At 32.7% G+C, this 26,908-nt stretch overlaps 2 protein-coding genes across 5 annotated transcripts in view; one reads left to right on the plus strand and one right to left on the minus strand.

The window, feature by feature from the left end:
• Positions 1-414: 414 nt before the first annotated feature.
• Positions 415-26,908, minus strand: part of dnajc17 (DnaJ (Hsp40) homolog, subfamily C, member 17) — a 61,943-nt gene continuing 35,449 nt past the window's right edge. For both annotated transcript variants that reach the window (XM_058749772.1, XM_058749771.1), the window contains exon 11: positions 415-934. In XM_058749772.1, the coding sequence (XP_058605755.1) occupies positions 812-934 (123 nt within the window). In that variant the 3' untranslated portion in view covers positions 415-811. The remainder of the gene's footprint in view (positions 935-26,908) is intronic.
• On the plus strand, positions 13,364-19,423 carry LOC131523415 (cdc42 effector protein 3). 3 transcript variants are annotated; one of them, XM_058749774.1, is made up of 3 exons: positions 13,364-14,571; positions 15,920-15,998; positions 17,708-19,423. In XM_058749774.1, exon 3 carries the CDS (start codon positions 17,770-17,772, stop codon positions 18,364-18,366), a length of 597 nt encoding a protein of 198 aa, XP_058605757.1. In that variant the 5' UTR covers positions 13,364-14,571; positions 15,920-15,998; positions 17,708-17,769; the 3' UTR covers positions 18,367-19,423. The 3 variants fall into 3 exon arrangements, with proteins under 3 accessions (XP_058605757.1, XP_058605756.1, XP_058605758.1); XM_058749773.1 differs by having other exon boundaries at positions 15,923-15,998; XM_058749775.1 differs by having other exon boundaries at positions 13,364-15,998.

A 26,908-nucleotide genomic window follows, 5' to 3' on the forward strand; every position in this document is an offset into this window, starting at 1 on the left:
AAATTAAATCTCAAACATCATCATCATAAAGAAAGTGCTGGAAAATAAAAAGTAAAGAGCACACTGTATGCTTCTTATATTAGGACAAAAAATTCTGTTGTTTCCACCACAGAACAAAAATAAATAAATAAATAATGCAATTGCGACTTATCTCATAATTCTCATGTTTTTCAGAATAAATATTGCTATAAATAAAGTTGTGAGATATAAACTCAAAAAGTCACAATTACCTTTTTTAAAACAAATAAAAATAAACAGAATCAAGATGTAAACTCATAATTGCAATAAAAGTCAGAATAGTGAGATATAAACATGCAATTGCAAGAAAAAAAGTTAATGAGTCGCAATTCAGATCAAGACCTCAGACAAATCGGTTCATTACAGAAGCACTTTAAAATCTCTCAAAGTCAATGCAACCGATAAAAAATATTTATTTTAAAGAAACAATCACACTTCAAATGCAAAATATTTCACAAATCATAATAATATTCATCTGTTTATCCAAACAATGTCGTTCTGCATTGACTCAATCCAGAGTCTTGATTTGACCGGGAGGATTCAACACTAAAAACAGAGTTTTCATTCCCGCACTTCTTCACTTTAATAGAATGACACTATTGTCTTTCATAGAGCTAAACTGAACTCATTTCATAATTGATGAACTTTACAACATTGACAGCTGATCTGAACTGAATTGATCTGAAAACAGAAATAAATACGACTGGACTTGCCAGAAAAGCACTATAAAAATCAAAAGGCTTTATTGATCAGTGGGAGTTTAAATCAGGTAAAATGCTGCGACTGAAGTGAGTCACGCCATCTCGTCCTCTTCCTCCTTCCTCTTCATCTCCTCGATCAGCCTCTTCCTCTCTTCAGCCTGTCTGAGTCTCATCAGCACCACGCTCTCGTAATCACGCTCGCTGCGCAGACAACTCTGAAACACACACACACACACACACACGTTACAGTCAGCAGGTGTGATGAAGGCTAATTTAAGATGTTTTAAGAGCAAGTGAAGACAAGTCCAGGAATAAAGTTAAATGCAACACATCAGTATGTTCTCTAAATGTAAATGAATTGCATTAGCAAAGTTTGAAAATACAACTTCCAACAGATTCACACTCCTTTTTTAATTCATTTTCCCAAAAAAATACACTGAAATAACTTTTACTGTATAATCTTGTTTTCCAGTGCAAATGTTTTCAGATTCTCAAATCAAGATACATTTACTTGAGAAGCAAAATGACAGAGAATAAGTCTTGTTTTCTGATGAACTGATCAAAATGAAGTGAGTTTATTGTTAAAAAAAAGAGAGCAAATATCTGCCAGTGGGTTCAGAAAGATGAACTTCGTTCAAAGCCAAAACAAGTTTTCATTCCCCATCGACAGATATTAGTTCTTGTTTTAAGCAAAAACTCATTTAATTTTGTTCCATTTCTCAGACAACAAGGCTTCATAACTTATGATTTAAGGATGTTTAGATATTTATATTAGAACACAAAGCAAAAATACTGAGGAAGATATTCATTTTTAGTAATGCATGCAACATTTAATTGCCACAACCTTATGAATTTAAGACTTTTGGCTTTGATTTAGGACTTTAATTTGTAAAAATGTGACTTTTTAAGACCTGCAGAACCCCTGCAAGAGGAAATTTGAATTGATGGATGGATTTTTGTAATGTATTAACTTTGTCTTAAATAGAAATAGACTGTTAAAAATTGCCAAATGTGATTTTATTGTAGATATACAGTGTACTGTAAAAGATTCTGCAGGTCAAAACTCTGTTGAAAATTTCATGCATTGAAAAGTTTTATTTTTCAATTAAATTACATGAACTAAATGTGTATTACATTTGCATTTTAATTGCTCCAAGTAAAAATTCTCAATGCAACATAAAATATTAAGTTTTGACCTCCAAAATCTATTACAGTGTAAGAGTATAGAGATATTAAATTAATGCAGTAATAGATCAAAATCATTTCATGAGACTGTCTTCAAAATGCTGTTTTCAAAGGACAAAGATTGCATCTCAGGTAAATGTATCGTGATTTAAGGGTCTTCATAAGGGTCTAAGATTTTTTTTTTTTTGCAGTGCATGCAATATTTAATGGCATGAATATCTGGAACAAAAAGCATCAGTATCACGGCCACTATAAAAACCGCATCAAAGGCAGGAATAGGAAGCGCTGTGAGTATTTGGCCTGGTTTGGATCAGAAATCGGACTCGGATCTTCTAGAATGTGGAATTTGTTCAGTTTGAGTCACTGGTCTGTAGTTCCTGTTGTGTTTTGGGTCACTGCTGTCTTTTCTTCAGCATTAGATCACACACACAAACATCTCAGGAATCACCTTCAACGCCACAAACTCCCAAACCTGAGCATCAAACCTCAACATGGAGCAGCATTTATTAATCTTGGTCAATTTGAACATTTACTAATACATTATTAAAATGAAAAGTTGTATCTATTCATTTCATTTAATAAATCTAACATTAAAAAAAAAAAAAGTGTAATAAATACTAGCAAATGTTTTTTCTCATTGTTAGTTAATTTTAGCTAATGCATTAACTAATGGAACATTACTGTAGTCTTACCATAAAAATGAACATTATGAATTTCTGTAAAGCTGCTTTGAAACCATTTGTATCAAATAAAAGGAAACTTCTGTACTGTCATTATTTCTATTTATTTACTTTTTATATTTATTTTTCCAGTCAGTTTTGTATTTTGTTGTGTATTTTGTAAAATGTAATTTCAAAACCAAATGCTATTTTTATATATATATATATATATATATATTAATATATATATATATATATATATATATATATATATATATATATATATATATATATATATATATATATATATATATATTTTTTTTTTTTTTTTTTAAATAAAAACAAAACAGCCCCAATATATTAAAAACATTTTAATATTTCAAATTTTTAAAAAATTACCGGAGCCAAATAAAAATGTTACATGGAAAATTATTTGATCCACATGACATGGAAGTGCCAAAAAAAAAAAAAAGAATATTATATTATATTATATCTTGGTTTGAGACAATCTGAAATTGTTCCAATTATCAATTATGACAATCTGAATGTACCATTAAGTATTGTCCTGTTAAATACCAATAAAAAAAAGTTTAGAAGTAAAAATCAATAGTGAGCTGAATGATGTCATATAACAAGTGAAGAGAAACAGAATCAATGGCTGTGAAGGATTTAAGGCCACAGAAGAAGCTGACAGCGGCGGAGAGCGAGTGCGTGTCTATAAAACCAAGACAAGCAGAGAAAGTGATACTTCAGGGTTAGAAGCATCTGGAAGAGATGACCCGGGTCTCACATCAACCACAGAGAGAGAGAGAGACAGAGAGAGAGAGAGAGAGAGAGAGAGAGAGAGAGAGACACAGAGAGAGAGAGAGACAGAGAGACACAGAGAGAGAGAGAGAGAGAGAGCGACAGAGAGACACAGAGAGAGAGAGAGAGAGAGACACAGAGAGAGAGAGCGACAGAGAGACACAGAGAGAGAGAGAGAGAGACAGAGAGAGACACAGAGAGAGAGAGAGCGAGGGAAGCACAGCATTCCGGAAGGAGGGCCGCGATTATCATTCCAGCTTCATGAGCTCAGGCTTCATCTCCCACCTAACCAGCAAATATCACGCAAGCTCAATTAAGTAAATAAACAACTGCTGCATCTTCAATAAACTAAACAAAAGCGGCATCACTTTACACATACAAACTTTCCAGAGCTCTCTGCTGAAGCCAGAGCCTGAAGGAGAAGCAGCGACCCAGTTTCCAGCAGAACAGTGTCGGCTCGTGACACAAAAATGGGTCACAGGTCTGAACACACTGTACATCCCTGCTCCAGAGGGACAGTAAAGAATTCATAACGTGAAAAATGATCCCATTTCAAATTAATGCTGCCCTTTTGAACTTTCTGTTCACCTGTGAATCCTGAAAAATAAAATATGTTTCCACAAATCATCAATTAGAATGATTTCTGAAGATCATGTGACACTGAAGACTGCAGTAATGATGCTGAAAATACAGCTTTGATCACAGCAATCAATTACAGTTTAACACATATTCACATAGAAAACAGCTGTTTGAAATGGTAAAAAAATATCAATTTTTTTTTACTGTTTTTCTTATTTTTAAACAAAAAATTGCAGCCTTGGTGAGCAGAAGAGACCGACCCCAAAATTGTGCAAGTCATTAGTTTGAGTTTGCATAATGTAATAATATTTTACTGTTTTTATGATATTTTTGATCAAATAAATAAATGTCTCAACCATAGTGTACAAGATCATATAATTAATAGGACAGAAATAATAATAAACTTAAGGTCATGCATTCATTTAAACTCTACAGCACTTTGATGCATGTAAATCACAGTAATAAACAAATAAATCATAGTAATAATTATCTATTTCAGTCTTTGATTTTAAAGTAAATTGTTAACTTTTGTATGGTACTTTTATATTGTTGTCCTGTTGAATGACTGTTGAATAATTATTTTTAATAAATTAAATAGTATATTTTATTAAATTATTTTTATTACATTTTTGTATAAAACTATTTTTTCATTAAATAACATTTTATACAAATTATGTTATTATATTGTTTTTTAGTTTTATTAATAATATTTTATTAATTTGATCAAATTTAAGTCATTCTGTCACTTTTCGACTTTTTTATATTCTATTTAGCTTTATTTTTTATTTCAGTTTTAGTAACTTGTAGTAACTTAAACTTATTTCATTTAGTTGCCAAAGAAACATTTCTCATTTTCATTTAAGATTTCCACCTAATATTTCTATTTTATTTTAGCTTTTCCGATGAACGAAAACTATTTTTACTGGTTTTAATTGTAGTTAATAACAGCACTGCACAAGCATGAGTCAAAGCACTTAATTCTCTTCATTGTGTTCTTGTGTTTATCAGTAATTGAAAAAGAAGTCGCCCGAAGCGCTCATGTTCGCCTGACCAAAATCACTCAACAACATCACGTAATTACGCCTTCCAAACTCATGATCAGACTTCCCAGCATGCCGTGTGTGTGTGGAGTGTCTGTCTGCGGTTCATGACAGTGCAGTGTGTAAAACACGACGGGACCAAACCACAGAGAAACAGCACACGCTACAGCAGAAGAAACGAATGCAGGTGACATCAGACGCTGAGCGCTGACATCACATCCAGACGCAACTCATCTGAACATCAGACAAGACAACAGCATCTGTTAAATGAGTTCATGTCAACTGACAACTCTTTTTTTTCTTTCTTATACCCATTTACACTGAAAGCTGAAATGGGAAAAAATTTTAATATGCCCGGAGCAATAAGTTTAATACAATCTGGACTAAAATGTTATATTTCAGAAGCACTTTCACAGGTGCACACTATATTACAGATCTAGTGCCATTTATAATTATTCACTGGAATTTAGTATTATTTATATACTATTATAGTATGTATTAATATTTTGAATTAGTCTTCAGTTTTAGTTAAAATTTTGGTTTTCTGCTTTTGTAATTTTTATTTTTTATTTATATTATTTTCTTTTCATTCTAGTCATTTTAAAACTTGCACTGTAAAAAGTGATAAGTTGCCTTAACTTGAAAAATTTGAGGAAACCCGTTGCCTTAAAATTTTTAAGTAAATTATAATTAAAAAAAAAAAAAGTTTTAAAAAATTGTCAAGTTCACTTAACTTTAAAAAAAAAAAAAAATTATTTACTTAATAATTTTAAGGCAACGGGTTTCCTTAATTTTTTTAAGTTGAGTCAACATTACTTTTTACAGTGTATTTCTGTTAGTTGCCAAGACAACATTATTTTTTACATTTTGCATCTAATATTCATATTTTATTTCAGCTTTATTTCAGTTAATGGAAAAAAAATGTTAATAATAGTTTTAGTTAACATTTTGTATGTCATCTTTAAAAAAAATATTTTATTTTAGTGCTTCAACTCAACTTAAACTTACTTTAATTCATTGCCAAAGCAACATTTTTAATTTTTGTTTGTTTTTCTAATTTCTAAGTTTTCTATTTGATTTCAGCTTTATTTCAGTTAATAAAAATGATTTGTAATAGTTTTAGTTAATATGTGCTTATTTTTATTCTTTTTATTATTATTCAGTTTTAGTTTTAGAAATGTTGCTACTTAAAATGAAACTTATTTAGTTGCCAAGGAAACATTTCAAATTTGTAAGTTTTTAATGTTTTCTTGTAACATTTGTTTTATTTTATTTCAGTTAACTACAATTAGTTTTAGTTAATGATATATACTTGTAATTTTTATTTTTTAATTTCTATTTAGCCTCAATTTATTTTTACTGCCGTTTCAGTAATTGTATACTTAGACTTATTTTAGTTTGTTGCCAATGCAATTTTTAATTTGTACGTTTTTTAAGGTTTTTATATTAAATTTATATTTTATTTCAAATTTATTTAGTCTCAGTTAACGATACATGCTTGTAATTTTTATTAGCTTTTCATTTCTAATTGAGCTTTAATTTATTTTTACATTTTGAAATTATTTATTAAGTAGCACTTAAAGTTAGACTTATTTCAGTTAGTTGCCTAGGCAACAACACCACCACCTCTAATCTAACAGACATGGACTAAAATCCTGATCTGCAACCAAACCACAACTTTTAGCAGAAACACAAACACATGCAGGTGAATGTGATGAACTGCATTTGTTCTGCATCTGGCAGACATCACACAGCCAGATAAACACACACACACACACACACACACACACACACACACACACTTAAGAAGGATAACTTCAGTTAATGGAGGAGATGACAAGCAGAGCATCTGTCCTCTTCACAGCTGTTCAGATCTCTGGACTCATGGCTCTTCTCAAGAGCGTTCAGGTACGAGTGCTGAAAACCTGAGAGCGTTAGAGGAGAACCTCATTCATCCTCCTCCACATCTGCCAACACGAGCGCCCAGAGTGATAAACGAGTGTCAGACACTTAATTAAGATCATTACGAGGCTCAAAACGGCAGCTACAACAACACCAAATCAAGAGGAATGAACCGATCAAATGAGACTGAATGGAGAAACAATTTGAGCCACCAATCACAAGGATGCAAGAATTTGAAGGCACTTTTGTTTATTTACTAGCCACTAAAGTTCACACTTTTTTTTGGTGTAAAATTATTAGCATAATTATTCTCAGTGTCTGTTTTTTGACAAAGGAGTCTTAAACATTGCTATATTATTCCCATAATTGTCTGCTACAGATGAAAGTAGTTTAGAAATGTTTATGACCTCATATTATTTGAGAAACTACAAGTAAAATAAAAAAAAATTAAGATAAAATTAATAAATATAAAATACATTTTATAGTTAAATGAAAAAAAGAATATAAATACACTACTCACAAAAAGTTTGGGATATTTGACTTTCAGGTGAAATTCATGGAAAATGTATAAAGTTCATGCTACAGTGATGTTATATCATGAAAGTAGGGCATTTAAGTAGAAGCATGCAATGGTAATTTCTTCATCTCAAACAATTTATTGAAACAAAAGCTAACAACAGTGGTGGCTATACCACAACAAAAAATGTCAATGTCTCAATAACTTGTTATGCATCCTTGAGTATCAATTACAGCTTGACAACAACGTCTCGTGCTGTTCACACGACTTATTGTCTGCTGAGGCATGGCATCCCGCTCTTCTGCATGAGCAACACAGGCCTGATTTCATCTTCATGGATAACAGTGCCCCAGCTCCTCGAGGTCATATCATCAGGGAACGGCTGCTGGAGGCTGGGGTTCCTCAAACAGAGTGGCCTGCGCTTTCTCCAGACCTGAATCCAATAGAAAACCTATAGGATCAGCTGAGTCGTCGTGTAGAGGGTCGTAACCCTGCACCCCAGAACCTCAATGACCTGAGGGCAGCCCTTCAAGAAGAGTGGGATGCCATGCCTCAGCAGACAATAAGTCGTGTGAACAGCACGAGACGTTGTTGTCAAGCTGTAATTGATACTCAAGGATGCATAACAAGTTATTGAGACATTGACATTTTTTGTTGTGGTATAGCCACCACTGTTGTTAGCTTTTGTTTCAATAAATTGTTTGAGATGAAGAAATTACCATTGCATGCTTCTACTTAAATGCCCTACTTTCATGATATAACATCACTGTAGCATGAACTTTTTACATTTTCCATGAATTTCACCTGAAAGTCAAATATTCCTAACTTTTTGTGAGTAGTGTATTAACATTTAGAACACATATACATACACTGAAACTGCACATTCAAATATCAAATTATTTTAAATTATTTAAAAATATTAAAATACACACAAACACAAATATATATACACATATACAGTATATATATATATACATACATATACATACATACATACACACATACATATAAACATATATACATATGTGTGTGTGTGTATATATATATATATATATATATATATATATATATATATATATATATATATATATATATATATATATATATATATATATATATACATATATATATATATATATATATATATATATATATATATATATATATATATATACATACATACATACATACATATACATATATATATATATATTTAAAAATTGCTTAAAAATTAATTAAATATAATTAAATATTTAATTAAATTCAAATTAAATATAAATGTGTATTCATAAAATATCAGAGTGAAATATATAATTTAAATATATATTTAATACGTGTAAAATGAGAAAAAAAGGGAATTTTAAAAAAGTTAAAAGGTGATTCAAAATTATGAAAAAATAAATAGCACATAAAATACTTTAAAAATGTGGCACAACTTACAATTATTTTTTACTGTACGGCAGTTTCTTTTTCAGTGTTAAAGAATAAAAACTTACCCAGGACACCTGGTCACACAATACAGACAAAAGTCTAAAGCAAATAAAGGCATGGAACACAATAAAGATGTAGTTGCACACAATATGGAGCTTTTCATACTTGCATCCCTAAGAAAAACCTGATAAAAGACCGCAGAGTTAAAAACAGACCAAAAAAATTATTCTGATGTAGTAAATGTGAACGTGAGCATGCATGATCGTGTTAATGTGGCAGAAACAAACCTCAGTACTAAGAGACGAGATAAACACAACTAACTTTAACTTGATTGGCAAAATAGTCTTCAAACTGTTTGTGATCATGACAGTAATAGTTTTGGAGCGATAACTCCCATCATGCCAACAGCTACAGAACACAGATGTTCAGAAATATTCACTATACAACATAATCACATACTGATTTTCTGAGTAAAAGCTCATTAATGTGCAGCAGATCCGAGCACATTCTCTTCATTATAACGTCAGTGGCATTCATTAAAGAATGTAACACACACCCACGATTATTCATTAAAACCCTGCTGTATTTACATTAAAGCTGGCATGTGTGATCCCATCTGATCTCATTAATGTGCAGCGCAGAGCACAAATATTGCTTTAAAACTCTCCAAACGGCACATCCTTGATTTAATAATCACATATCATGTGTGCCAGGAGAAGTGAGGAGGTGAACATCTCAGAAGGACAGAAGTATATTAGCACGCACACCGCATTAATAACACGCAGAGGCATTTACAACCTGAACTTAAAATACAATAAAAATACAAAAAAAATATATTACTGTTCTTGAGAAAGATGCTAAAATAATGCACTAAATATATGCATATACATATGCTAGATTTAAAAAAAAAAAATTATATTTGTATTAATCAAGAAGGCATTCATTTGTTCAAAAGTGACAGTAAAGACATTTATAACGTTACAAAGATTTCTATTTCAAATAAACGCTGTTCTTTTGAACTTTCTATTCATCTGTGAATCCTGAAAAATAAAATGCATCAGTTTCCACAAAAATATTAATGTTAAATATTAACATTGATGTTTATCAGAAATGTTTCTTGAGAAGATTAGAATGATTTCTGAAGATCATGTGACACTGAAGACTGGAGCAATGATGCTGAAAATACAGCTGCGCATCACAGAAATAAATTACAGTTTAACAGATATTCACATAGAAAACACTTATTTTAAATCAAAATAATTTTTCAAATTTTTTTACTGAAATCAAAAGAAATGTTTATTATAAATATTGCATTCAATACCAAAATGCAATAGTCTAATTCAAAATGCATTTTTATACACATTTTAATGTGCAAATCAGTCACTAATGCCGCCTATGAAGACAACATGTGAGTGTTGAGCAGGCGATATTTCATCATAATCACTTATAGGATTGTTTAGCTGAGCGATTAAGAGTAAAAAGAAAAGACGAAGACCAATAATTAGACAAAAGCAGCCGCAAGAGCACTTGGAAGCATTTCCCAGAAACAAGAAAAACAGAGTACAAGAAGAAATCTGTACAAAACACAACCGCAGAAACCAGAGTTTGGATGCGACTCAACAATCACTGGCTCTCGAAAAGAAGCCCAAAGTCATCAAGACGCATAGCAGGAATGAGGCTAAAGTCAGTTTGGTGTGGCTGTTGGGCCTCAGACAAGCAAAAGCCGTCGTATCGTCCTGATTATCTGTTTGCATGAAAGAGTTTCTGGTCAGAGAGTTGTTGAAATTCACAGTTCCAGCGCTGAATAAACGTTATGATGAAGAGCTGATGTTTGGTTTATGTGAATGGTTGCATGTGTGGAGAAAGACCTGCTTCTTTGAAGCCGATGAAGGAAGGGCGGCCCTTTGTTTATTGGATGCGTTTGAAAGGACTCTGACGGAAAGCAAGCGTGGAGAAAACCCAGTTCTCGAGCTTCCCCTCTGAATCTGGCGTCCATCCGGGATCCCAGCAGGAACATTGGATGATCTTTTCATGTTGTTAGGGAGGGGGGAAAAAACAGTGCTTCCCTTAACTCTGTTCAGGGCATTTTCAACTGACTAGACAATATATTTCATAACAGAATATATGAAAGTCTGTCCTGGAATAACACTGGAGCACTTGACAAACACAAGGACACGCAGAGCAAATGTTTAGAGCCGTTCTACAGAACTGAACATCAAGCTGCTCTTTTCCAGTAACTGTAATATACTGTCGTCTGTTTGTCAGAATCTGTGACTGGATGTTGTCGTGTTTTGGAAATGAGCAAGTCGTCAGGGTAAACAGGTTTTATCTGTCTGCCAGGAAACCGAACACTTCTGAGGAACAACTCTTCACTGGATCTGCCAAAGTTTGTGAGGATCATAGTATCTAGTAGGGTTGCATGGTTTACCGGTACTACGGTAGTATCGCGATACTAAGGCTCCAAAATACTGGCGGTGCCATTGTATATTTTAAACGGTAGTATTGTCATTACGGTTCTACCGTAAGTAATGTTGTATGTGGGGCAGTCGCTAAAATGTTCGAACACTTGAGCCTGCAAATAAACAATACAATTAGGGCTGCACAATAAATCGCGATAAACCACATGCGCATCTTGTCAGTGAAGCACGGTTCTGTGATCAGTAGTAAATCTCCATTCGAAGGCCAGAGAAACTTCAAATACGCCCCGCAGAAGAAATCCAGAAAATCCCACATCATCTCACAGAAGGATTTATTTCAAACACTCGGCTGATGTTATGAAGTGAGTTCGGAGTAAAAACATGTTATTAAATGTGGTATTTTCACGTGCTTTCATATGGAGCAGCATTTACTACACAGAGCCGTAGTTCACTGAGAAGCTACGCAAACAACTTTATTATCGCGGTGCGATTTCATGATATCGTCTACGATTTTTTTTCACGTAGCTTGTCAGTGAACTACGGCTCTGTGTAGTAAATGCTGCTCCATCTGGAGGCAGGTGATGGAGATTTACTACTGATTACAGAACCAGCTTTACTGACAAGATGTGCATGACTATCGCATGCGATTTATCATGCAGCCCTAAATACAATAGCGTCTTTTTTTGTCCTGTTGCCTTTCTGCGGTGCCCTTTAGGGGGCAAAATGCTCTGTAGAATTCGCACCTTATATGGTATTGTGCTTTTTCTGATGCTTCCGTTCAAACACGCATCTGATTCAGTTCGTTTTTAATTCGCAATGGTGTGTTCCTGTGAATATAATTGATTCATGGATCAAATGGAACATTTGACAGCGGCAATCTCTTAAAAAAAGAGCAACTTGCGTAGCGAAATATGGAGTTACTTCGGATTTTTACCTGATGAGACTGGAAAACCTATTGATGACGGAAAACCAATCTGCCGTGAGAATTCAAGCTAAAGAGGGAAACACCAGCAACCTCATTAACCCCCCGGGGGTCAAAGCCCGCACCAGTGCGGTCTGTCTCGTATTTTCTTTATGACCGCGAAAAGAACTAAAAATACTCCATGAGTTTTAATCACACAGATAAGAATAAGGTATCGTTTGAAACTGCAAAGGGTCTACTTTTATTTGTGTATAGTCATAACATCAACAAAACAATGTGCTTTTAAAAAATAGAAAATAAACAGGGTGTGTTCTCTGCCGGCTCTGTCTCTTCACAGACACATAAATAAAACAACATGAATCTCCGCAAATACTCGCCTCAAATACATGAGAAATATATGTATAGAAGCTTGAAATGTCTACTTTTAAATGAAGTAATTCACATCCAAAACAAATATTCTCTGTTAAAGTAAAGTAATCCATGTCTCTTCTGCTCACCAAGCCTGCATTTATTTGATCCAAAATACATAAAGTTGCAGCAATATTGTGAAATGTTTTTACTATTCAAAAGCTTGAAGTCAGTATATGTCGAAATTAAAACTTTTATTTAGCACACAAGTGATGATAAAGACATTTATCATGTTACAAACGATGAATAGAAAACTTTCTATTCATCAAAAAAAAAAAAACGTAAAAATTCTTCTCAGCTCTTTTCAACATAGTAATAATAATAATAAATGTTTTTTGAGCAGCAAATCAGAATATTAGAATGATTTATGAAGGATCATGTGACTGGAGTAATGATGCTAAAAAGTCAGCTTTGATTGTTTCTAATAAACTGTTTAACTGCACTCGAAAGTTATGAATTGTGATAGCTAAATATATTCTTAATAAACTACAAACAAAAAATATATACATTTATTTTGTCCTCACATTCTTTCTTGTAACTCCTCTCTCTGTTACACACCTGACTGAATGGCTCATTATGGAGCTCATTATGCTTTGTCTTCTCAGGTGTGATTCACAGCATTATCCAGAATAGTTCACGCCTCTCGCATAGACCCTTTCTACTCAAAAAGTGTCTTAGAAAAGTTTTCTGTGAGCAAGTAAACAAGATGATTTTCACATTATTTTGAAGCAAAAACTCTAGACTACAAGATCCAGTTCTCAAAAGTCTTGTGAACAAATCTTCTGTATGTTTTATGGCCTTATTTCAGTGACTTCAAAATTTTAGTTTTTCACTAACCACGCATAAACATTGCTTTCTCAAAAACACAATCATGTACATAAATGCTGCTAACATATTATTGTAGCTCAGTTTGTGCTGATTACAGTGTTATTAGACTTTAGCCATGTATATGTTTAAAAGCAACTGAAAAAAGCACAAATGTCAGGGCATGTCAAAACTTCTCCAGGCCCCCAAAACACCCTCAGACAGCAATATTAGCAATAGTGACTGATTTTGCTCAACTTCAGCAATGAAACTAGCTCTAAAAGAACCATTTTGCTTTTCTATACAACACACAGCATGTGTTTATCAAAATATCCTCGAGCACACCTGCATATTTTGCTATAAATCAACTCATTTCATACATGGCATGTAAACAAAACAAGCATTGTTTGGTCATTTTGCTAGTTGGTCAGTCAGTCACTTTCTGTCTGAGTGGGCGGTTCGTAGCCGGGATAAACTGTGATGTGCTTTATATTCATCAGCATGTTGGGAACCTCCTAAACTAGCATTAAAGCACTTCATCTCCGGCCCTTCAGCGATAGATTTTCACTGAATAAACTTTGCTTCTCTTAGAAAAACAACAATAAGTCATGCTTAGACTTGACTCAGAATCAGAAGATGGTAGAATCAGGTCTCGATGTCTGTGAGGTCATGGGCGTGAAGCAGGAATTACTACATGTCAACAGCACTTGTGTAACGCCGGTCCGCCTGTACATACACGTCCCAGAGCGAGAGACCGCTGTCATTACAAAGCTGGAAGGGCTTTAGCAAAGCCTAGGGGAACAGGAAACCAGCAGCAGACACAATGACACAAGATTAGTAACGAGTGAAGCCCCTAAACGTGACGTCAACACGACAGAAACCAGCCGTGCCCTTCCCAGCTTTCACAGGAACGTGATGAAAGCCAGAGTGAAACAGCTCAGGTGAACTTCCTCAGTATCTGAGATCACACTGCCCAGAAGTTACGCTACCAGGTGTGACATCAGCACAGACCAAACAAACGCCGAGCTTTAGGGAGGAGACACGGGTCAGACTCCATCTGCACCTGCGGAGCTTCACCTGTTTGACAATCTCTGGACTTTAACACTCAAGATCTACGACGGACTCTGTACCGCAGAAGAAGAGCTCAAAAACAAGACAAAACTGTAAAGATCTCTTGAGTTACGGTAAGAGAAAATCTTTGTTTTGCCTTGAGCGACACTTCAGATCACTTCCACTATTTCACTTCCACTATCGTTAAATGGCGCTGCATTTATAAAGCCATAAACTGGTTGCACTCTTAAAAATGAAAGGTTCTTTATTGGGCATTTATGGTTCCACGAAAAACCAACATCCACGGAACTACTAAAGGTTCTTTAAACTAAAAAAAAAATTTCTTCAGATTATCAAAGTATAAGAAGAAATGTTATTTTCAGAACTGTTCACTGAAACATTGTTTGTGGAACCAAAAACGGTTCTTCTACTCTTTCAAAAATTTATGTTTTTTATTGGCGTCTTGGTTCCATGAAGAACATCTTCAACATCGATAGAATCTTTCAACTATGCAAAAGGTTCTTTAGACCATTAAAGTGCTCTTCAAACCAAGAAAATAATGGTTCTTTGAAGAACTGATTGCTGAAAGGTTTTTAGGAGAACCAAAAATGGTTCTACTCTCTCAAAAATGAATGGCTCTTTATTGGCATTGATGGTTCCATGACGATTCGTTACCATTCAAGGAACCACTAAAGGTTCTTTATAGTGAAAAAAGGTTCTTCAGAACATTGAAAATGTGCTTCACACTAAGAAGAAATTGTTATTTTAAGAACTGTTTACTGGAAGTGTTTTTAGGGAGCCAAAAATGGTTCTTCTATCAAAAAGGGTTTGTAGGTGTCTAAAAAGTTCTTAGCACTAAGAAAAAATGGTTCTTTTAAGAACTGACCATTGAAAGGTTCTTTAGGGTTCTTTATAGTACAAAAAGGTTCTTTGCATCATTAAAGTGTGCTTCAAACCAAGAAAATAATGGTTCTTTGAAGAACTGATTACTGAAAGGTTCTTTGGGCAACTGAAAATGGTTCTTCTAAACAAAGGTTCTTCATTATTGGCTTTGATGGTTCCATGAAGAACCGTTATTGTCCAAGGAACGAACAAAAGGTTCTTTATAGTAGAAAAAAGGTTCTTTAGATTATTAAAATCTTCTTCACACTAAGGAAAAATGGTTATTTTAGGAACTGACCACTTAAAGGTTCTTTGAGGAACCAAAAATGTTTTTTCCATTGCATTCGCTACAAAAAACCCAGCTTTATTTTTAAAACTGTAGCCAAATTTATGGCTTTATATAAAAGCAATGCCATAAAATGATGGTGAAAGTGAAATAGTGGAAGTGTACATTATTCTCAAAAAGATTTGCATCAATATAACATCCATATCAACAAAACATGATGAATATTTAGGGTTTTTGTAGCAGAATATCCAATGCTATTTAGAGAATTGCTCCGTTCAACCTGTTTTATAGCCTAACAAGTCTTGTCATGTTAGCAGAAACTCCTCTAACGTTTGTTGGCATCAGACCTCAGATGTTCAGATGTGGGCGTGAAACACCTGCACACCTTTCAAGGTAAGACAAATTGGATGTTTTGGTGATTTATCAGTTTAAACCCACAAAATCATGCATTTCCTTAAAAACAATCCACTTCTATCCTCCCTCCCTCTCGTTGCATGTTTGTAGAGGAATGCCGTTATGCGCTTGCCATCTCCCGCTGCTACTAAAGTGCCGGTAAAACCTTTATTGGCCAACAAAACATGTTTTCTGTAGTGCCATACAAATTTAAAGAGTGAGTGTTGCGAGTCACGAAAGCTGATCTAATGAACTGTAAACCGCGAAACAGGGCCGTGACCGTCCACGCCGATGCCAACTGGAGTAAAGAGCTTCCTATGGACATTAGCACAACAAATGGGTCTAATTACTCTGTATACCAAACTAATTTAGCCATATTCATACTTTAATGAGAGCACTTTATGAGAACATGCTCGGAGAATGCAGGTCACTGGTTACGCATGAATCCAGAATGTAATTGTGCAATTAAAATATGTGTAAATCTGATTTCATTTACGTTCTCACGGAAGAATTAAAAGTTATTTGCTGTAAGTGAGAAGACGAAACATGCCAGCGGCTGTAAAAATGTCGCAATATCAACTGTTAATCTGTAACCAGCTGGAAGAAAACAATCTTAATCTAATCTTAATCAAATACTGGTAAAAAAGAAAATCTACAGTATATCTGAGATACAGCTACAGTTCATGTGCTGATCAGACAAAGTCTCTTCTGCTCACCAAGGCTGCATTTATCCTGCATTTATCCTTTAATAGCTGTTTTCTATGTGAATCTAATTTATTTCTGTGATCAAATCTGAATTTTCAGCATCATTACTCCAGTGTCACATGATCCTTCAGAAATCATTCTAATATGCTGATTTGCTGCTAAAGAAACATTTCTGATTATTAGCAACGTTGAAAACAGTTGTGCTGCACAATATTTTTGTGAGAACTGTGATAGATTTTATTTTTCAGGATTCACAGATGAATAGAAAGTTCAAAAGAACAGCATTTATTTGAAATAGAAATCTTTTGTAACATTATAAATGTCTTTACTGACACTTTTGATCAATTTAATGCTTCCTTTATGAATAAAAATATTAATTTCTTTAATAAATGAATAAATAAATAAACTGCCTCCAGACTACACATTTATGATGTATAGGCTAATAAATCAATATGGCTTACAGCATTTAAGAACAAAATACGCCATAAAGAAAAATATACTTATTTGACATTCAAAATATTTAAAAAATAATTCCAAAATATAAATAAATAAAACAACTAAAAAGCTAAATCAAAACGTATTTATTCTAGATACTCTAATAAATCAATAAGGTTTACAGCAACAAAGAAAAAAAATGTATTGTCACTTTAATGCACCCTTGCTGAATAGAAATATTAATTTCTTGAAAAAAAAAAAAAAAAAATATATATATATATATATATATATATGTGTTTGTGTGTTATATTTTTATTAATAAGGCTTATCGTAAGTAATATTTAATATTTAATTTAATATTTAATATTAAATTTAATATTTTATATTTAATATTTTTATTAATAAGGCTTATCGTAAGTAATTATTTTTTTACAGTAATTTCTGATCAATTGAATGCATCCTTGCTGAATAAAAGTGTTTACTTCTTTTGAATTATATATATTTCTGTCAGGTAATTTTTCCTACAATTATTGTGAGGTTTCATGACTTGTTCCTGTAATCTGTTCCAGAACCAATCTCTCTGCCACCAGCTGACGCTCCTCACATGCTGTCACACTGCTGAAGTCTTAAGATGCCCTTGAGGACGTTGTTACTTCGCAAACCCACATCTGGACGATGGCAGAAGAGGCTATCGAACCGAAAGGAGGTTTTGTCGGTCAACATGATCAGCCTTCCGCTGGGTGATTTCCGTCACCTGTCTCACATCGGCACGAGCGGACACACGGACAGCTTCGGAGACCTGTCGTTCCTGAAGGAGGGCCACAGTCTCCTGCTGCAGAGCTCCAAGAGCGAGCAGAACCTGTTCCTACCGCCGCCGCCCAAGCCGCCCCGCGTAAACGTAGATGAAGCGGGCCGGTGCAGCCCGGTCTGGGAGTACGCGCCGGCCAATCAGAGGCAGAAGTGCAGCTCGCTTCCCATCCTGGACACGGAGGAAGACGAGGACACGTGTTCACACACAGAGCCGACCGGCATCAGCTGGAGTCCTGCTCGCGGCAGCCTGAGCTCCGGACGGGATTCGACCCAAACCAACCCAGAGGAAACACAGCCGGACCAAACAGACTCAGCGTTCGCGTTCAGTGTGGATCTGGGGCCGTCTATACTGGACGCTGTGCTGCAGGTGATGGATAAGTCCATCACTAGTGAACTGGAAACCAGGGCTGTCGAATAAAAATTCGAATTTCGAATATTTCTCGAATTCAAAATAAAAATCCACATTCGTTGCATTCGAATTAGGGATGGGCGATATCTTATCTTTTGCGATATACTGGTAAAAAATTTATTTATTTTTTTGTCTCTTGGTGGATGCATAAGATTCCCTGAATTATCGTCATTGATACCATTATCGCAATAAATACCAGAAATTATCGTGATATATTTTTTAAGCCCGTATCGACCATCCCTAATTCGAATGCTTTAAATTTTAATATAATTCGAATATTGGTAATATTTAAGTACAAAATTAAAATTTAGCTTTTCAGCTATTTTGACAGCCCTACTGGAAACGGCCTGGAACTCGCTGCAGGAAGCTTGACGGAAAAACAGCAGTGTTTCTGATCAAACATCTGAACTCTGGACAATAATAACAACACTCAAAACATTGCTCAACCAGACATTTCTTCCTGGAAATGCAGTGTGCGTTTCAGACCAGCGTTTTGCTGTCCAAACCCCACACCCTTTTTTAAGAAATACCCCCTTCGAATGAAGTCTGTTATATAACGTTGTGTAACAGTCTGACTGTCCACCATCAGATATTTCGTTAGTCAATGATTGCTGGAGTCTAGTTAATAATCGAGCAGCTTTTATTTGGCCTCTTCAAACTGTGATTTCCTTATCTGCTTTCTGAGCTTCAGTACAGACATTTACAGACTAAATGAACAGTTGTATGATCTATTATATCGAGCTATATTATTTCTATAAGGCAAACCTGTAAGGTCAGTTCAGTGACAATCAGTCAGATTAACTATTAATATTAATATTCTACCAGTGGAAGGAGACAACAGTGATTCCTTAAAATGTTTTGATGAAAATGTATGTATTTATCTATGTACATGTGCATGTGCATATTAAATTTTTTTATTTTATTTTTAATATGCAGTGATTATATAAATGCAATTATGCACTTGGTTGCTTAAATAAAGTGCAACAAAACACTAATCAAGCATGCTAGTTTTTTTATATAAAAAAAAAGTAATTCTCCTGTAGAATGTAATAAAAGCATTTTTTTATTTAAGACAAAAAGTTTTAATATTGACAATATATTTTCAATAAAATATTTACAATAAAACAACAGCTATTAAGTCTTTTAAATATCTGAAATTCAGAAATATTTTTTAAAATTATATTTTATATTTAAAAAGGTATTTATTATTTATATTTATTATGTGTTGTATTAATGATTATTATTATTATAATATAATAAAATGACTAATTCTAAAATAAAATAAAAATAAAATAAAAATTATTTATAAAATAAATAATAATAATATTATAACATATACTAATAATAAACTATTAATGTAATAAAACTAATTAAGAATAATATATATATATATATATATATATATATATATGTGTGTGTGTGTGTGTACATATACATATATTTATTTATATTCAAAATTAAAAATATATATTTTAAAGTATTATAAAAATCAAAACAAAAAAAACTATTATGTTATTAGTATATATATATATATATATATATATATATATATATATATATAACCAATAAGACTTATACCAATTTAAAAATAACTTACAATATTTACGATCTCTCTTTAACAAAAATCTAAACATGAGTGATTCATCAATCTATTACTGCAGGTCTGATGAGACTCGCTCCTGCTGCCTCAGTTCTGAGCACAAATGAGCCAAACAGCTTTAAAACGGCTGCATTTTCAGCAGCTGAACTGAATGTTCTGTGTTTGCCGTCCATCCGTGTGAGAGAGAGAGAGAGAGAGAGAGAGAAAACCCTTATACAGCACATGATCTCAGACACACACAACCAGAGCCGCCACATGTCCAAACTGATGCTATTTCTGTTCTCCTGACAGCTGGAGAGGTGAGGGAACACGATACTTCCACATGTGCATGAGACTTTAAACACTACCTGCTGAACAAACAGAGGCCATCAGACAGACAACAGACCTGCACATGACAGACAGACAGAGAGAGAAACTGACACGATATCACTGCTGAGAATAATGAAGAATCTGATCCCGTCTACAGCATGTGCAATAACTTCTGTACTGGCCAATCAGCATCCAGGGCCAGAACTTTAATTAAAACTCAAGTGAAAATTGAAAATATATTTAAAAAAAATTTCCCCTAAATGTAAGTGATATTACAGGTATTTTATTTATATATTTATTTTTATATTTTCCATTTTCATTTGAACCACACAGATGTAGTTTATCAGAAACGACAGAAGCAAAGAACAAAATTACTAAAATTTTAGCTAAATTTCAAATGAACTTCGAAAATCTAAAAATAAATAAAATCTATTTAATATGTAGGCATTTCAAAATGACAAAAAAAAAAAAAGTTACAAAAAAATGACAATTTTATTTTATTTTATTTTTTCTTAAATGTCTGTGATACAATGTCTGTGAAAAAAATTAAAAATAAATAAATAAATTATATATATATATATATATATATATATATATATATATATATATATATATATATATATATATATATATATATATATATATATTTTTTTTTTTTTTTTTTCTAATTTTTGATTAACTACATTGGGGTTGTATTACAATTTTAGAATAAATGTTCTTAAAATTCAATTTAAAATAGATAATTCTGATCCTGGATGTTGATTGGTCAATACAAAACAATTTCAAAAAATTTACGAAATTTATTTATGTAGTTATTTTATACTTATCACTTACATTTAGTAAAAAGTAAAATAACAAAATAACAAAATAAGATAAATAAAATATAATGTTGTTAGTATTATGAAATAGTTTTATTTTTATATTATTTCCAAAATGACCATAGTTAAAAAAATTTGTCATTTTACTTGTTTTTTTTTGTGTCATTTTTATTAGTTTTATTTTTAGAGCTTATTAATTTTTATTTTAGTTATAATTTGAGTTATTTTAGTACTTAAAGTTAACTAAACAAAAGGCAGCTAGCTGAAATGAAATAAACTTGCCGTTTTTGTATTTCATTTCAGTTAACGTTTATTTTATTTTAAGTGGCAAAAATGTTTATGGTTTTAGTTTTAGTTTTTCTTAACGATAATAACCCTGACGTGATGTTTCTTCACTGCACTGCGTGGCCAAGCAGCTAAAGATCTTAGAAACAACAGTTCAAGTTTACAGAAAGAAAAACATGCACGGGAACTGGCTGTACTTTCTAAATATGACTTATACTTTGTCTCAAGTCGGTGAATAATGCATCTAGACCATAAAAAACTCAATCAATCAATGCAAAAGGAGAATGAGAAGAAAAATAAACCTTGGAAGGGTTTGAAAAGCGTGGAGAAAGTCAGGAAACACGGGAATATTTCTCCGTTCACGTCAGACGGTAGACAGGGGAGATCCTCGTTATTTTATTATTGACATTAAAACAATGGACATCGTCCAGTAAGTCATAAGCAGCGACTCCTATTACCCAGCTTTACCCGACTGCTCAGGAGCGTAACGCACGCGATGGGCTGTTCATCATCAAAACCAGAAACACAACGCACTGCAACATAAGAGATCCTTCAGCAGCAAAGCACTGCCACGCAAACCTACACAAACGGCCAAACTACAGCATCTCTATCACAACTCTTAGCAAACTATTTTGTTTTGACAGATCAAGTAAATGCATCTTGATTTAAGAATGTTTAGATATTTGTGCTGCGAAACAAGACAAAAAAAACTCTAAAAAATCATGCTTTGCTGTGCAACATTTTCTCAGTATTCTCAGAAACCTCAGTCCTGTTTTCATTTAGATAAAAAGTCTTGTTTTCTGAAAAAAAGATCAAAATGAAGTGAGTTTAAGCTTTAAACCAGAACAAATATTTACTAATGGAGTAAAAAAGAAATCAACTTAATACAAATTTTTTTTTTTTTTTTCTGACCAAACTAGCAGATCTCGTTTCAAGCATAAACTCGCTTCATTTGGACCAATTTTTTTTCTTTTCTTCTATCATTTTGCATCTCAAGTAAATGCATCTTCATTTATGAATGATTATCTGGCTGTACTGAAAAGCAAGACAAAATACAAAAAAATAAAAAAGTTTTGCATTGCAAAAAGTCACTTTAGCAGAGTAAGAAACAGTATTTTCAGTATTTTCAGAAACTTCAGTATTTTGTCTGGTTTTCATTTATTTAAAAAGCTAAATTACATAAGATAAAAAGTATTGTTTTCTGAAAAACTGATCAAAATTAAGTGAGATTATGCTTAAAACAAGAATAAATATCTGCCAATGAGGTCAGGAAAAAAAATCTACTTTATACAAAAGGAAAACAAGTTTATTTTTCTAACCCGATGGACAATGTGTTCTTGTTTTAAGCATAAACTCACTTAATTTTAATTAATTTATTTCTTATCTTCTGTCAATTTGCATCTTAAGTAAATGCCTCTAGACTGAAGAATGTTTATATGTTTGTGCTGGAGAACAAAACTCAGTCTTGTTTTCATTTACTTCAGAATAAAGTGACATGATAAATCTTATTTTCTGAAAAATTGATCAAAATGAAGTGAGTTTATACTCAAAACAAGAATAAATATCCGCAAATGGAGTCAGAAAAATAAACTTTATACAAAAGGGAAACAAGTTTATTTTTCTGACCCAGTTGGGAGATTTTGTTTTAAACAAACTAGACATTATCTCATTGTGCATCTCCAGTAAATATGTCTTGATTTATGAATGTTTAGATATTTGTACTGGAAAACAACACAAAAATATTGCTAAATTTCACTTTTGCAGAGATAGAATCAGTGTATTCTCAGTATCTCTGTCTCACTTTCATTTACTTCAGAATAAAATGACAAGATAAGTCTAGTTTTCTGAAAAACTGATCAAAATGAAGCGAGTTTATGCTTGAAACAAGAGCAAATATCTGCAAAGGGGCTCCGAAAAAATAAACTTACATTTTTCTGACTCCATTGGCAGATATTTGTTGTTGTTTTAGGCAAAAATTAGATTTTTTATTTTTTTTTGTAAACAAGACTTTTTTGTCATTTTGCATCAGAAGTAAACATATCTTGATTTAGGAATGTTTAGATATTTTTACTGGAAAACAAGATAAAAATTACTGAGTGAGAAATCATTTTTTGCAGTGGGAGAAACTCTCACAAAAACAGCAGAATATCATCCCAAATGCACAGATATGCATCTCAGATTAAAATACCCCTCCCTTAAACCACCGTTCTCACCACAAACTAACACAGGTCAACCGCCCATCCGCCAGATCCCACCGGCCTTCCCAGAAACTCATTGACTAACTTATTCTGGGGAGGAATGTGCTCTACAGATATGACTCCTCGAAATAGCCCGTCCATCTGCTTCATGTTGTGTCTGGCAGGAACGCCGACACGTTTGACAGCGCAGAAAAACAGACGTGTCTCAGACTCCCTGAGTTTGCACTTTTATCTGAAACTCCACACGTAGATCAGCGAGAGAGAGAACGGCGTGATTTACGAGCCAATGTGCCGGGAAGAGCGATTACGCAACGCTTCTCGCAATATCTGTGGAAGCGACCGAATGACCGAACCATCGAGTGCTGGTCATCCCACGCTGACCGCTGATGCGTGTGACTCGCGTCTCTGATGAATTTCTCCACGTTTATGTTAAATGGAGATGTAGAATGCGTTTGAGTCTCAGCTCGGTGTTATTGATGCTTCTGGTCAGATATCATAGCAGTGTTTTCTTGTCCTGGGAGTAGAAATGAGAAATAGGTGTGTAATGTGTTTGTCACTTCGTTAAATAAATGAATTGTACGTGCAGAACGTGATATAGCGCTCAGAAGAGGAGTGACAACTGTATTTATCTGCAGTGTGAACGTGGATCGATGGTAGCGAGATGAGTAAATACTTAAATTAGGGCTGCACGATTCGGCCCAAAAAATGCAAATGTGATTATTTTTGTCATATAGTTCGATTGAAATTTGAATGGTAGAATTATAAACATTTTATACTATTACTACTACTACTACTAATAATAATAATAATAATGATAATATTATTATTATTATTAAATAATATTATTATTGTTGTTAGTGTTCATAATAATAATAATTATTATTATTATTATTAGTGGTAGTAGTAGTGGTATTAAATAATAATAGTATTTATTACTAATGTTAGTGTTTATCGTTGTATTATTATTTCATAATGATAATAATTACTATTATTATTAATTTAAATAATATGTAAGTAATAATAATTATTATTATAAATTAAAATAATATTTTAAAATTAATATGGCAGAAGAATATATTTAATATTGTAGTGTAAATAATTAATTATAATATTTCAAGTTTTATTTTGCAACATAATAGTAAAATTGCAATACTAATACATTAATTTATTCACCTTCAAACATTAAATCATTAAAAAAATAAGTTTACAAATGTAGTGAGATGGTTTTACTGTAGTAATGAATAGCTTTGATTTACTGCATTTATTAATCTAGATTAGAAATGTATAAGTAATTTTAACAGTTTTATAAAAGTCAGCCTATTAACAAATGTTGATTTATACAACTTAGAATGTTAAAAGGTAGACATTTTAATCAAAGATAATAAATAATACTCCATAATAATACTAGTAATAAATATTATTAAAATTATTATTCATAATATTATTAATTACAACATCATTTATGTTTTTTTGTTTGTTTTTTTATAATAGAAGTGTTGTTCATTGTTGTTTACATAGTCACAAAATTCCATCTATATTATCGCACAAAGATATGATATGATTGTCTGCATACAGTCATGTAAAGCAATAACATGTCATATCTCACATCCTCAAATCCTGACACGTTTAATCCCAGGCGGCGAGGGCAGATGTTACAGAGAAGCTACTGGGAACGAGTCTATTAGTTTACATATCGAGAACATCGAGTGAAGCCAAAACTCGAGTGTGTGAAAACCCTGAAGTCAGGGAAAGTAAATCGTGCAAATTACATTTCTGCTAAACATGATGATTTCTGTTCATTTCTGAATAAGCGCACCATCCAAAAACTCTTATTAGTCATTTATTTCACGCTCCCAAGACGTTTCACAACCGTCCGTGCCTTCATATATCACGCAAGCCCTGAGAATTTATCACAGCTCGGAGCCGTGAAACCAAACCCAATCCAAATAATCTAGATTTATTGTCAGAGGCATGCGGAGGGAACAGTTAAATGTTACACGGAGGCCAATGTTTCTAAATAACTCCACAGAAGAAAATCCTGCTTCGGGCTCAAGTGCGTCTCTACTGACGGACAGAGCTGAAGATACCACACTGTGATGATATACAGGATTCAGACATGAAATATGAACATAATCACGTTAGAGCTGAAGGATAAAATCATTTTCATTTGTACAGAGCTTTTCACCAAACACATTGATTTAAAGCAGCTTTACAGAAAATCATGATGTTAATGTTTATAATATCTTATCTTCATGCATGTATCAGATGATATAAACAATCAAGCAGTTAATATTTGCTATATGTTATATATCACTTTACATGAGTATACTGTATGTACGCAAATAAAGTTCGTTGTTTTATATACACTTAAAAAATTCGGTAAAATGTACGGTAAAAAAACGGCAGCTGTGGTTGCCGGAATTCTACCGTAAAAAATACGGTAACAACATTTTAGGTTTTACCGTTTTTAACTTAACTTTACAGTTAAATACCGTAATTTCATTAACTGATATAATGTTATATTACCAACTTGTTAAAGTACTGAAATCTGCTTTGTACCTTTGAAATACACTGATAACCACCAAATGCAGGTGATGATGAGTCACACGATGAACCAATTAAGCCCATCACAAGCAGCTTTTAAATAGTAACATATATACAGTAGAAGGTGCACAGTGTCACTCACACAAGCACTAAACACCATCATGGTGAGACTCATTAAACTGAAATATGCAATAAATATTAATTTAACAACATTAGATGTAACATACAACCCTAATAAACATAACTGATAAGAAAAAACTAAGAAGAAACATAGTTATTTAAAAAAAAAAAAACATCAAATTCAAACTAAATTTGAAATGCAACGGATTTTACAGGAACTTACCGTTAACCATTTAACAGGTTTTTACCGTTAAGAACACTTTTAATATAAAAAGTAAACATATATTCTGGTATAATTAATAAAAAATAATGAATATATCATAATATAATATTTTGATTGAACATTATTTACTATCTTGAATTAAAAAATCTACCTAAACCTTTAAATTGTATAAATCAACATTAGTTAATAAAAGACTGACTTTTATAAAACTTTTTAAATTACTTATAAATTCCTAAACTAGATTAATAAATGCACTAAATCAAAGTTGTTTATTACTATAGTAAAACCTTTTAACTACATTTGTAAAGAGAAGCATTTAAAATCTTTTGTTAATGATTTAATGTAAGAAAGTGATTAAATTAAGACATAAATATTAGTATTGCAATTTTACTATTGTTGTAAAATAAAACTTGTTATTAATTATTACCATTACTAATTACTACTTATTGCTTAT

The sequence above is a fragment of the Onychostoma macrolepis genome, chromosome 17, assembly GCF_012432095.1.
Source record: "Onychostoma macrolepis isolate SWU-2019 chromosome 17, ASM1243209v1, whole genome shotgun sequence".
NCBI classification, from domain to species: Eukaryota; Metazoa; Chordata; class Actinopteri; order Cypriniformes; family Cyprinidae; genus Onychostoma; species Onychostoma macrolepis.